Source organism: Pan troglodytes, chromosome 7 (assembly GCF_028858775.2).
Source record: "Pan troglodytes isolate AG18354 chromosome 7, NHGRI_mPanTro3-v2.0_pri, whole genome shotgun sequence".
NCBI lineage: Eukaryota > Metazoa > Chordata > Mammalia > Primates > Hominidae > Pan > Pan troglodytes.
Window position 1 is genome coordinate 26,184,350 of NC_072405.2, and position 13,424 is coordinate 26,197,773.

The 13,424-nt window shown below is 36.1% G+C and overlaps 1 protein-coding gene across 6 annotated transcripts in view; it reads right to left on the bottom strand.

Annotated features, from left to right (window-relative positions):
* The window catches only part of FGL1 (fibrinogen like 1), a 58,619-nt gene that overhangs the window by 17,095 nt on the left and 28,100 nt on the right, over positions 1-13,424 (bottom strand). For 3 of the 6 annotated variants that reach the window (XM_054657249.2, XM_001141969.8, XM_054657248.2), the window contains 3 exons: positions 9,668-9,794; positions 3,475-3,554; positions 427-607 (listed from right to left, as the gene is read on the bottom strand). In XM_054657249.2, coding sequence (XP_054513224.1) covers positions 427-607; positions 3,475-3,537 — 244 coding nt within the window. In that variant the 5' untranslated portion in view covers positions 3,538-3,554; positions 9,668-9,794. Of the gene's footprint in view, positions 1-426; positions 608-3,474; positions 3,555-9,667; positions 9,795-13,211; positions 13,392-13,424 lie in introns of those variants that run through there. The other 3 variants (XM_001142133.6, XM_016959145.3, XM_054657250.2) reach the window with 3 other exon arrangements.

Below are 13,424 nucleotides of genomic sequence, written 5' to 3' on the forward strand. Positions count from 1 at the left end.
CCAGCACTTTGGGAGGCCGAGGCAGGCGGATCACAAGGTCAGGTGATCGAGACCATCCTGGCTAACATGGTGAAACCCTGCCTCTACTAAAAATACAAAAAAAGTAGCTGGGCCTGGTGGTGGGCACCTGTAGTCCCAGCTACTCGGGAGACTGAGGCAGGAGAATGGTGTGAACCTGGTAGACGGAGCTTGCAGTGAGCCAAAATTACACCACTGCACTCCTGCCTGGGCGACAGAGCAAGACTCTGCCTCAAAAAAAAAAAAAAAAAAAAAAAAAGTAAAGTGTGAAAGAAGACATTTACAATAGATATAATGCTTCATATTGCTTGTTACTGAAATAGGAAAAGCCTGAAATAACTAGCACCATCACTGTACATGGGTGCATAATGTAAGTTATTGAAACACTTAAGAAAAGTCCATTCTGACCTGCATACTGCCTCTTGCTTCCAAGATCAATGACAGTATTCTCATCTCCTTTATCAAGGAACTGGACTTCATTCTCCTGCAAAAGCTGCTTGATCTTGACCTGTTGCTGTTTGACCCGGGTCTCAAGCAGGTGCACCTGGGCTCTGAGCCGCACCTGCTCCTGGGCACAGTCCTCGAGCGCCTGCAAAACAGGTGAGATGAGATGAGTATGCACCTCATTTTCATGGAAAACAAGTGCCTTTTAAACATTTGGATAAATCAGTGATTCCATTTTGTCTCCAGTTCCCATTTCAGAATATTATTCCAAAGAGAAAGTGGCTTGAAAAGTTCTAATACTGCCTAACTATTTGAAGAATTGGAAATTATGGCTTATGCGAAAACTCCTGGACTCAAAAGATCAAATAATACAAAATAATTGGAATCGCTATGCTAGGAGCTTTATAGTTGTCTCCTTTGATCCTCATAACAATTCCTTGCGGTAGGAAAGGGCTCAGTCTTGATGCCCATTGGGTAAGCGGAGGTGGGATTCAAATTCAGTTCAAGGACTGTGCTCTCAATCTCTATATGACATTGCTTATGTGTTTTCTAAACAGTAATGTGGTTTATAGAAGTTAATTGTACTGTTGGCATGTAAATCTCCATAATAAATGAGGTTTTTGAATGGCTGGTATAAATACTTTTAAATATGTATATTTAATGTATATTATATACATTAAATAAACATTTATAAATGTATATTCGTATATATTATATATCTTATATAATATATATGCATATAAATAATATATCATATATCATATATTAAGTAATATATAATATATCATATAATATATTAAATAATATATAATATGTTAAATAATATATAATGTAATAATATATAATATATTAAATAATATATAACATAATAATATATAATATATCAAATAATATATAATATATAAAATAATATATAATATAATAAAAATATATAATATATATTACATAATATATAATATGAATATATATGAATATAAATGAATAGATATTATATATTATATAATTTAAAAATATATTTAATATATAATATATTAAATATATTTATATATAATATAATGTAATATAATTGTATTTATTATATTATAGTCTTTATTATAGTCTATATTATATTTATATATAATATATGTATATATAAAATTACATAATGGATTTATATATTATATATTATATCAAATACATATGCATATATAATACATTTATATTTATATAGTCTATAATATATATATATATATGTAGTACGTCTCCCCTCCCTCCCATCTCTAGGTCCAAGTCACGGAACCTCTCCCAGCCATTTTTCTAGGATGGTTTCTCCCTTTTCCTTCCCCTTCCCCTTCCCCTTCCCCTTCCTCTTCCCTTACCATTCTCAGAACCTCTCCCAGATATCTTTTCTAGGATGATTTCTTTCTCTTCTTTTCTTTTGTTCTTTTCCTCTCTTTCTCCTTCCCTCCTTCCCTCCCTTCCTTCCTTCCTTTCTTTTCTTTCCTTTCTTCCCATCCCTAGGTCCAAGTCACAGAATCTCTCCCAGCCATTTTTCTAAAATGATTTCTTTCTCCTCTTTTCTTTTTCTTTTCTTTTGTTCTTTTCCTTTCTTTCTCCTTCCCTCCCTCCCTCCCTTCCTTCCTTTCTTTCTTTTCTTTTTTCCTTTGTTCCCATCCCTAGGTCCAAGTCACAGAACCTCTCCCAGCCATTTTTCTAGGATGATTCCTTCTCTCTCTCTCTCTCTCTCTTTCTTTCAACAGAGTCTTGCTCTGTTGCCCAGGCTGGAGTGCAGTGGTGCAATCTCGGCTCCCTGCAACCTCTGCCTCTCTGGTTCAAGCGATTCTTGGGCTTCATCCTGGCAAGTAGCTCGGACTATACAGGTTGTGTGCCATAACACCCGGCTAATTTTTGTATTTTTAGTAGAGATGGGGTTTTGCCATGTTGCCCAGTCTGGTCTCAAACTCCTGGCTTCAAGCGATCCACCCACCTCGGCCCCTCAAAGTGCTGGGATTACAGGCGTGAGCCACTGCGCCAGGCCTCTCTAGGATTACTTCTTATTTGTTCTTGTTACTCTATCCCTATCACTCAGATTTATCCCTTCTGAGAGAGTTATTTGCTTAGCACCTTGAGTCACATAGGCTAAAAAATGAACAGCAAGAACATTTTATGGTGTCTGGGTCCTGTGTTGTTTTACAATAGTGGGGGATCGGTTGTGATATTGTTAAACATAGTGCACTATGCAATTTTAAAATAATTGAAGACATCACAGGTCAAGTATGCCCAATCTTTACGAGACTGCATACGCATATTTAGTAAGCTTATTTAAAACCTAGGAGTTTTCTTTCTCCAAGAAATTTGAATGAATGTTTTGTCTTTTTTATTCACAAATGAAGGACAACACAAGTTCGATGTAATTACTTTCAAATAATCTGGTTAGTTTTACACTTTTCAATATTGAAAAGCTCAAGGTTAATTTTAATTACTATGGACAGTTTCAAATTTCTAATATTCCAACCAAATAACTCCAGTAAATTTTTAAAAATTACTTATTTATTGTGAATACTTTTTATTTAAAAAAATTTAAAGCACTTTTTTTTTTTTTTGAGATGTCTCACTCTGTCGCCCAGGCTGGAGTGAAGTGGCATGATCTCAGTTCACTGCAATCTCCGCCTCCTGAGTTCAAGGGATTCTCCTGCCTCAGCCTCACGAGTAGCTAGGACTACAGACACGTGCCATCACGCCCGGCTAATTTTTTGTATTTTTTTTAGTAAAGATGGGGTTTCACCATATTGGCCAGGCTGGTTTCGAACTCCTGACCTTGTGATCCACCCATCTCGGCCTCCCCTGCAAAAATGTAAAGCGCTTTAAAGTGCTGCTTTACTATGTGTCCAGTATTTCTACCAGCCTCTTTGCTTTTCCCACGTAGTTAAGTTTTTTCAATGACAAGTCACTATAGGTTTAATGCAAAATGAAAGAAAATTCAGATAAAAGCAGGCATTATAAATATGACAATAGTTTTCACAATAAGCTTACCGAAATTTCCCTGCTCATTATCAGAGCGGTGGTAACAAGGATGAAACTGAACATCTTTGCCATGTTCCCCCTTGAAAAAACTGCAAGAACAAAAAGAATTTTATAAATGTATCAACCTTGAATTTTTCATGAGACCAGAGTTCAGACTTCAGTAGCTCCAGGAAGTCGGATGCAGCCGCAGGCCATCCCTAATCTTAGAGTCGCCAAGGAAATTCTCCCAGACTTTCCCAGCCTCTCACCACACAGAATGACACTCAGTGTTAACTAGAATTGAATCTGTTTCATCACAAAAACAGAGGAAGGACTCTGGTTCTTTTCGCTATCCTAATGTGCTGTTTGTGTTATGCTGTGGAAAGGCACAGGAGCATTTTAATCAGTTACTTAATGTTACACAACAAGGAAGTGGCTTAGTCAAAATATGCACGCAGGTCTCTGCTTATGGAGCTTGTGTCTTTTTCTCCCCATGTTGCGAGGTTGGTCTCAAACTCCTGGACTTGAGTGATCCTCCCACCTTGGCCTCCCAAAGTGCTGGGATTACAGGCGTGAGCCACTGCCTAGAGTAAGATTTTTGAAAGCAAAGGTCACACCTGGCTAATTTTGGTATCCCTAGCATTGAATTCTTGTGGTGACCCCAATAACTGTTGTTGCCTCTACGGAATTATTCCTCAGGAGGCAAAATCGTTCTCAGAGGGAAAAATGTAATTTCCTTGCTTTAAACTACAGTCTGTTTATACTGACATACTTTCCTCTTTTACTGGAAAACAATGGGCTAAGTATAGTTTTGACGGTAAGAGTTAAGAAGGAGTTGGGGACTTTTGGTTTGATTGAACACATGAATTTAATTTTTTCCTTCTCACAAAGCCCACTAGAAAATGAGTGAAGAAAAAGTTTAAAAGATGCGAATTGACAAAGTCAAAGAGAAAGGGAAAGAACAGCTAGTGTGCAATGTCAGCAAGTCGGCAGATGATAAAAAGCATGTGGAGGGCCTGATGTGGTGGCTCACGCCTGTAATCCCAGCACTTTGGGAGGTCGAGGTGGGCAGATCACTCGAGGTCAGGAGCTCGAGACCAGCCTGGTCAACATGGCGAAACCCTGTCTCTACTAAAAATACAAAAATTAGCCAGGCGTGGTGGTGGGCACCTGTACTCCCAGCCACTCGGGAGGCTGAGGCAGAATTGCTTGAACCCGGGAGATGGAGGTTGCGGTGAGCCAAGATCGTGCCAATGCACTCCAGCCTGGGTGACAGAGTGAGTCCCTGTCTAGAAAGAAACGAAATGAGAGGAGAAGAGAGGAGAGGAGAGGAGAGAAGAGAAGTAGGGGAATTGGCAAAGCAGCAGTAGAGAGGAGCACCATGAGAAGCGAGAGAAGTCACAGTGTAGCACCCTAGGGGATTCTGGATTGGAGGCACTGCTAGCTTGGAAGTGAAGGTAGAGGCAAATGGGCTAACAGTCAGATCCTCATCTAAACCCTGTGCAGCCAGGTGAATGCTGCTTCTCGTACCCTTTCAGAATATGGAAGATTTACTTTCTATTAAGATTGCCCAGAGATGCTCCAGGTGACATGACAGCAGAAGCGCTGGAGGGGAGGAGAGAGACCCTGTTCAAAAAGGGTGAGGCTTTCCCAGGCTTCTTCTCTTGCAGCCAGGCAACCGGCTCTACACTCTTCCTACCACTTTCCAGGCCAGAGAACATAGGATTCCTCGCTGGAATAACTGCAGAGCTTCACTGAAAAGATATTCAGAGACTGATATTGGGGGATTCTCCATCAAAGGAGGCTTTTCCTTGACTGATCGCTCTCCAAAGAAGCCCACCAGTTGGGAAGCCTCCTTCATGCACCTGGGAGAGGTATAAAAGGTATAGGCACACTATTCTGCTTATTTCTTTCAACATAAGTCTTCTTTCTGAAGAGAGGCATATTTTATATTTCATTCTCTGTCCACATCAAATGGTCTAAAGAGAAACACCAAATTTCTGTATTACAACACTGGGCAGAAATTCATATGATAGCAATTAGTCATGACTTAACCCTTTCACCCAACATTGTAAACAAAACAACCAAGATGGGCCGGGCGTGTTGGCTCACGCCTGTAATCCCAGCACTTCAAGAGGCTGAGGCGGGCGGATCACTGAGACCAGCCTGGCCAACATAGTGAAACCCTGTCTCTACTAAAAATACAAAAAATTAGCTAGGTGTGGCGGCGGGTGCCTGCAATCCCAGCAAATTGGGAGGCTGAGGCAGGAGAATTGCTGGAACCTGGGAGGTGGAGGTTGCAGTGAGCCGAGATCACGCCACTGCACTCCAGCCCAGGTGACAGTGCGAGACTCCATCTCAAAAAAAAAAAAAAGTATCTCTAGACCCATTTTTTCCATTAAAGTTATCCTTTTAAACATATAATTTGTAGCAACAATTTAAAAAAAAGTATCTCTAGACCCATTTTTCCATTAAAGTTATCCTTTTAAACATATGATATAATTTGTAGCAACAATTTATAAGAACTCTGGCATTTCACTCTTTATTTTATCTTAGTAAATATTTTTTCTTTAAAATTCAATTGTATATTGAGTATGTACCTATCTTAGGCCCAGTGATAGAAATAGTAGATGTTTTTATATGTAATGTATTAAATATAATTGATTATATTAAAATATTTGCTTATATTAAAAATAGAGAAAATTAACTTTCTGATATTTAAAACGTTTACCAATGTGAAAAAGAGACACCCTCTGTGTATTTTTATAAAAGATAAAATGGGGTGAGAATAGGATTGCAAAGGAACAGAAGTTGTGACCAAATTAGAAGAAAAGATGATTAGGTTTGCTATCAATTAATATTTGCTAATTAATATAATAAGCTTGGAATTATTTAAGGAAGACTTTTCTAGGTCACCTTTATTATTGTCATGAAAGGTAAAATCATTTTCTTTAAGATAAAAACATTGACTGCACTAAAGAGTCATCATTTGCAATGCAATAGCGTCCTAAATCTCGTATTCCCAATGTCAAGATTATGTCTACAAATTAAGAAAATTTCAAGTTGAAATAAGTATTCTAAACCGAAGACATCTGATGTTAGGAGCAAATACATTTTCATTCTGATCCTGGGGGTAGTTTCATGTTTTCTTTTGTTTTTCTTTTTTTGTCTGAGGGTTCTTGGGAACACTCCTTATTCATTGTGGCTGAATTTTTTCAACATCAGCATTGAATACTACAAAGGATTGTATCAGATATAAATCAATAGTCAATAATTTTATTAAGAAGTAAAAACCATCCATTTAAAATGAATTACAGTGGGAAAATATATCTGTAAAGAAGGCTTAGAAAATAAACAATAACGATAAACTACAATGAGATTATTTCAAGCATATATTTTCTAACAATTCGTAGGTAAAGTTTTAAAAATTGAATGGATTCTAGTCCTCTAATCCCTGTCACTAGAAAATGACTGACCTACAGCATGCTTTAGTATATTTTCTTCACAATAAGAGAATAATATTTTAATAATGACACACAATAATTGCTAAACAGGCTTGATGGGACAATAAGCGTAGTTCCACAAAGATGCCAAGCAGCCTGCGTGGCCTGGGGCATTATATAAAAATGAGCTAGCCATTCAAGTAGAATGTACCTCTGCAAGGCTGCAATATTACTTACATTAAAGGGCCCATCAAGGGGACAAGGGCTATTTCCCCAAGTCTAACGTGGATTGGAAAAATAAGGAATACTCATCTGAAACCATATTGTGTTTGTGTTTGGGCATCAGTAAACACTCGGCCAAACTTTGGCTGGGCATGGTGGCTTACGCCTGTAATCTCAGCACTTTGGGAGGACGAAGTGGGAGGATCGCCAGAGGTCAGGAGTGCAAGACCTGCCTGGCCAACATGATAAAACTCCATCGCTACTAAAAATACAAAAATTAGCCAGGTGTGGTGGTGCACACCTGTAATCCCAGCTACTCGGGAGGCTGAAGCATGAGAATCACTTGAACCTGGGAGGCGGAGGTTGCAGTGAGCTGAGATTGTCTCACTGTAGTTCAGCCTGGGTGACAGAGCGACACTCCACCTCAAACAACAACGACACTATCAAAACACTATCAAATTTGAATTGACCATTTTATTTTATTTCATTAGCCTCACAGTGAAAATAAGAAAACAAGCACAAGGATGCTTATGATTTCTCCAGGACCATTCAGCCTCTGGGGATATCCTCTGGGAATATCTCCCAAATCTCCTGAACCTATTTCCTTATTGCCTGGTTAATCCTTTCTTACTGTATTAGGTTGAACTATAAGAAATGGCAGATGTTTGAACATTTCTGACTTAGAAAAATGGCAATTTCATTGTTTCAAATTAATGCATATTGGTTAGATAGGAAGAACACACTTGAAATCATTATAACCATTTATACTACAATGAATACCAAAAAAAGTAGGTTCAAAATATACTGTTTGCGGCTTACTTGATAAGAGAGAGAACAAATTGGCAAGAACCTGTTTTTATATCAATGCTGCCTCCCATGTTAATACATTAATGTGTGCCATTTAAAATATGTTTACAAAATTGCTAATACATCATCAACACATGAAATCTCACAATGTCTTTAGAAGACAAATTATGTTTACTTTTTACTAAAGGAAGCTAAAATAGTGAAGCAAAGTAACTTTCCTAAGGAAAGACTCTACGTTCAAAATTTATACAACATCCAATCATTTCTCACCACCTCTATTGCTACTGTCTGGCCCAAGCTACCAATGGAAGATTCCAAAGAATTTTTTAGAATTACAATGAGACAACGTTCTATACTGAGCCTTTCCTGGGCAAACCGGGATATTTGGTCATTCACCGACAAAGCTTCACATAATCTGTGAGCATCCACCTCCTCAACACATCTCTTTTCCCATCATTTTTGCCTGTTCTGGCTACATTGGTCTCTTTGGCATTTTTGGAACACGCTGAAATACACAGACTTCTCAGGGCGATTGCACTTGCTGTTCTCTCTACCTGGAATGCTCTTCTGAAAATCTCTGTGGTTTGCTCCATGACATCCTTTAGGTCTTTCCTCAGGTATTCCCTTCCCAGAGATACCTTCCCTGACTACCACATATAAAATAACAACTGTCCCCCATTGTCTTACTCCATTCTCATTTTATAAATTTACCCAGTAAAGATCTGCCTGAGACTGGGTAATTTAATAAAGGAAAAAGGTTTAATTGACTCACAGTTTGCCCTGACTGGGGAGGCCCCAGGAAACTTACAATCATGGTGGAAGGGGAAGCAAATATGTCCTTCTTCACATGATGGCAGGAAGGGGAAGAGCCAAGCAAAAGCCCCTTATAAAACCATCAGATCTCGGGAGAACTCACTATCACAAAAACAGCAGCATGGGGGTAGCTGCCCCCGTGATTCAATTACCTTCCACTGGGTCCATCCCATAACATGTGGGATTACGAGCACTACAATTCAAGATGAGATTTGGGTGGAGACACAGGCAAAAAACATCACCCATACACTTCATGTCTGTATTACAATGGATTAAGTTTCTCCTTAGCACTTATCACCAAATATAATGAAATATTATAATATATGTGTTTATTGTCTACCCACTCCAACCGCCCTCTACAATGTAAGCACGAAGAGGTGAATGGCTACATCTGTTATGTATACTGCCCTAATGCTAGGTGGATAGTTAGATACTGTACTAGTTTCTTGAGGCTACCATAACAAATTACCATAAACTGAGTGGCCTAAAACAACAGGAGTTTATTATCTCACAGTTCTGGAGCATACAAGTCCAAAATCAAGAAGAACAGGGCCATACTTCCTTCAAAGGCTCTAAGAGAAAATCCTTTCTGGCCTCTTCTAGCATTTGGTGCTTGCCAGCAATTCTTGACATCCTTTGACTTGTGGCAGTATCACTCCATTCTCTGATACCATCTTCACATAGCTGTCTTTCCTCTGTGTGTCTCTGTGTCTAATTTCCCTCTTCATATAAGGACATCAGTCATTGGATTAGGGTCTGCCCTAATCTAGTATGACCTCATCTTAACTCAGTTACATGTACAAAGACCCTATTTGCAAATGAGATCACATTCACAGCTAATAAAAGTTAGGAATGAACATGTTTTGGGGGCACAATTGAACCTAGCACAGGTACTTGACAAAATATCTACTGAATAGATGAGAAGAAAACTTGTAAACCTGAATTAGAATTGTAGAACTTCCCAGGATCTGTTATTGTAATTTCACAGTTGCTTATGGGAGATCAAATTCTTTTGTGTCTGTTGAATTTATAAGATGTCTTTATCAGATTCCCTCCATCTTCACCCTTCCAGCAACAACAAAAATAACTACTCTTAATGAATTATGCTTTTCATAAACTTTTTTGTGATTTGCAAATATGTCATGTCAATATGTAACAGCTTATTTTGGTTTTAAAAGAGATATTTGGATTTATAAAATCCCAAAAGAAAATATATACCTGAAAATATAATACCTAAGATATTTGAAAGTTGGCTCCTTCACTGGGCCAAGGTCATTACCATAGCTATCTCATAATAAGTTTTTAGTTTGACTCATGCTTTCAGTTAGCAATAAATATGTTTTTTGAGCAAAATTATAATAGCTATGTTGCTTTTTAAATTTGTACCCTTGTGTCTTTAACTATCTAATTTTAAAATTTATCACAAAACTCAAGTAGCATAAAGGAAAAAAATTAATGCCCTTATGCAAATGGCAATTTCTTAAACATAAACAATTACATAGTCACAGACATACAGTCATAAAGTATTTTTCATGTTACAGAAAATAAGAAACAAAAACATTTTATTATAAGGAAGCAAAAGAAAATAAAGATGGAAAACAAAATATTTTTTAAAAAATATAAAGAGATTTTAGAAATAGCCTTGTCCCCCGAGACTAGAACATGCAGACAAAATATAATTAAAGGAAGTGACATCATTCAGTCAAATATCATCAACACTAGAGGCTCAGAGAGGGAAAATTGTTTGCCTAAAGAAATAAAAGAGACTTTCACTAAGTATATTCACACTAGTCTGGGAAATCAGCATAACGACATGACATAAATACGATTTATTTGTGACTCCAACTCAAATTGTTCTTCTGACTGAAAATAACCAATGTATTTAATAGATTACTGATTAGGATTTTTCCTTGATAAATGAAACTGCTAAGGATTAGTAGTAAAAATAATGTCCTCTTTTTTTATGTGACAGGAAACAAATCTTCATTATTTTAATCCACTCCCAGATAATATTCAGGAGTCAAAAATTAAAAATCATGAAATGTCTGTATCTTCTAGACTTTGCTTTAATGTTATTTGTTGAAAAATTTTTTTATTTGATTCGAGTTTTCTTATGCATTTGTGGGATCAAGTACTTTATTTCAGAAGTGAATAAATTAGCTTAAAAAGTTAGAGCTTAGCCAGGCGTGGTGGCTCATGCCTGTAATCCCAGCACGTTGAGAGGCTGAGGCAGGCAGATCACTTGGGTCAGGAGTTTGAGACCAGCATGGCCAACATGGCAAAACCCCGTCTCTACTAAAAATACAAAGAAATTAGCCGGGTGTGGTGGCACACACCTTTAATCCCAGCTACTGTGTTGGTTGAGGCATGAGAATTGCTTGAACCTGGGAGACAGAGGTTGCAGTGAGCCAAGATCACACCACTGCACTCCAGCCTGGGTGACAGAGTGAGACTCCATCTCAAAAAACAAACAAACAAACGACAACAACAAAAAACACCTAGAGCTTAAAAAAGAAATTTTCTTATTCCAATGTTTGATTCTGGCTCTTGCATAAATGGAAGTATGTTTTGAAAATGCTCTGAGTGATGCACCTATATATCATATAATTTTACCTATGCACACTGTATATATATGTATATGTATGTACATAACATTATTATACATAATATGTATATATTATAGATTATATTATATATACATTATATAAGGTATATAAATATTGCTTAGCATTAGATTTAGTAAAAAATAAAGGGCTAATGAATTTTTTTTGACAGGCCTCTGTCTCTTGATGTCCTGAAATGTTCATCTCACTACCATTAAGATAATCCAATAATCAAAAAGGCACCCCCTAGTCTGGTAGCATATAAACAATAAAGCATTTCAAAATGTAATTATATACATTTAGAAAGTCATTATATTACTTTGATTAGCTTTAGAATAATTCCTGAGAATATCTTAAGTTCTCTAAAATTTTCCATTTTCCTCCTTTGTAATTCTAACCAACATTCTCTGTAATATTGAAGAAATGCTAAGCATTAAGAAACTTGCTTTGAAATTCTGGTCTCCATCATTCATTATAGTAAACCATTATTTCTTCTGCACATCTGGCTTACAGTAAAGTTGTATCAAATTATTCTGTTCATTTATTGCACAATTAGTTGTATTTCTTTTATAATATTTTTGCTTTAGGCAGTATCAAAACTTTTAATTATTATAAAATTAAAATTGTTATCAAATGGCTGTTCTTTGGTGGACTATATTATTTTACATAATTTTAATGCTATAAATTCTAATTCCTTCCCCACTACATTTTAAAAAATTTAATTAATTACGCTGCATTAAATTTAAAGATGAAGACATTAAATGTGTAAATGAAAAGTTCTACAGATAATATATAATTTTTAAAAACAATTACAAAACAGAAGTACATTAGTAGCATGTAAACATTTCAAAACTGGTATGTTTTAAGCAAGCATTGTAAAAGGATATATAAAAGAAATAAAAAGGAAGGAAAAAGTTATTGAACAAAGTATGTTTAATAAGTTAGCGTTCACAAATGCTATAGGACTATAATGCTTAGGACTATAACCTAAGTCAGTGAGTTAAAAATGTACCCATAAACACAAGCTTAGAGACTCCTTTTAAGCTATTTCCTTCCCAATTTTTTCCTCTTTCTGAAAATGGAATATAACTGTGCTTTTGTATTTTTCTTAAGAATCCATACTCACTGAAAGCCTTACAAAGCTAAATATAGTTGATCCCTCAAGAAATGCAATAAAGAAAAATGTTTCCGAAGTTTTTTTACTTCTGAAGTGAAAATTGTCATATAGTCCATTTTATTTTTAATTTTTTATACTGAAACTGTAAACCTATCATTTACATCAAACTCCCATGCAATTCATTCAAAATGTAAAGGAAATTATACAGAGTGAGACTCCATCTCAAAAAACCAACAAACAAACGACCACAACAAAAAACGCCTAGAGCTTAAAAAAGAAATTTTCTTATTCCAATGTTTGATTCTGGCTCTTGCATAAATGGAAGTATGTTTTGAAAATGCTCTGGGTGATGCACCTATATATCATATAATTTTACCTACGCACACTGTATATATGTATATGTATGTACATAACATTATTATACATAATTATGTATATATTATAGATTATATATACATTATATAAGGTATATAAATATTGCTTAGCATTAGATTTAGTAAAAAATAAAGGGCTAATGAAATTTTTTTGACAGGCCTCTGTCTCTTGATGTCCTGAAATGTTCATCTCATTACCATTAAGATAATCCAATAATCAAAAAGGCACCCCCTAGTCTGGTAGCATATAAACAATAAAGCATTTCAAAATGTAATTATATATATTTAGAAAGTCATTATATTACTTTGATTAGCTTTAGAATAATTCCTGAGAATATCTTAAGTTCTCTAAAATTTTCCATTTTCCTCATTTGTAATTCTAACATACCTTATTTGTATATCTGTATATTTGTATATCTGTATATCTGTAACAAAAGATACATAATTCTAAATCTCTTCTCCAAGTTGCAGAAGCAGACTCCTTGCTAGTCAACCTGACTTCTTGCAAAAGCTAATGGTTGTTACCTGAGTTTTGGTTACTATCATACCTGTGAAATAAATTAGCATTATTACAAGCATGTAAAAAATGCAGAGACATTAA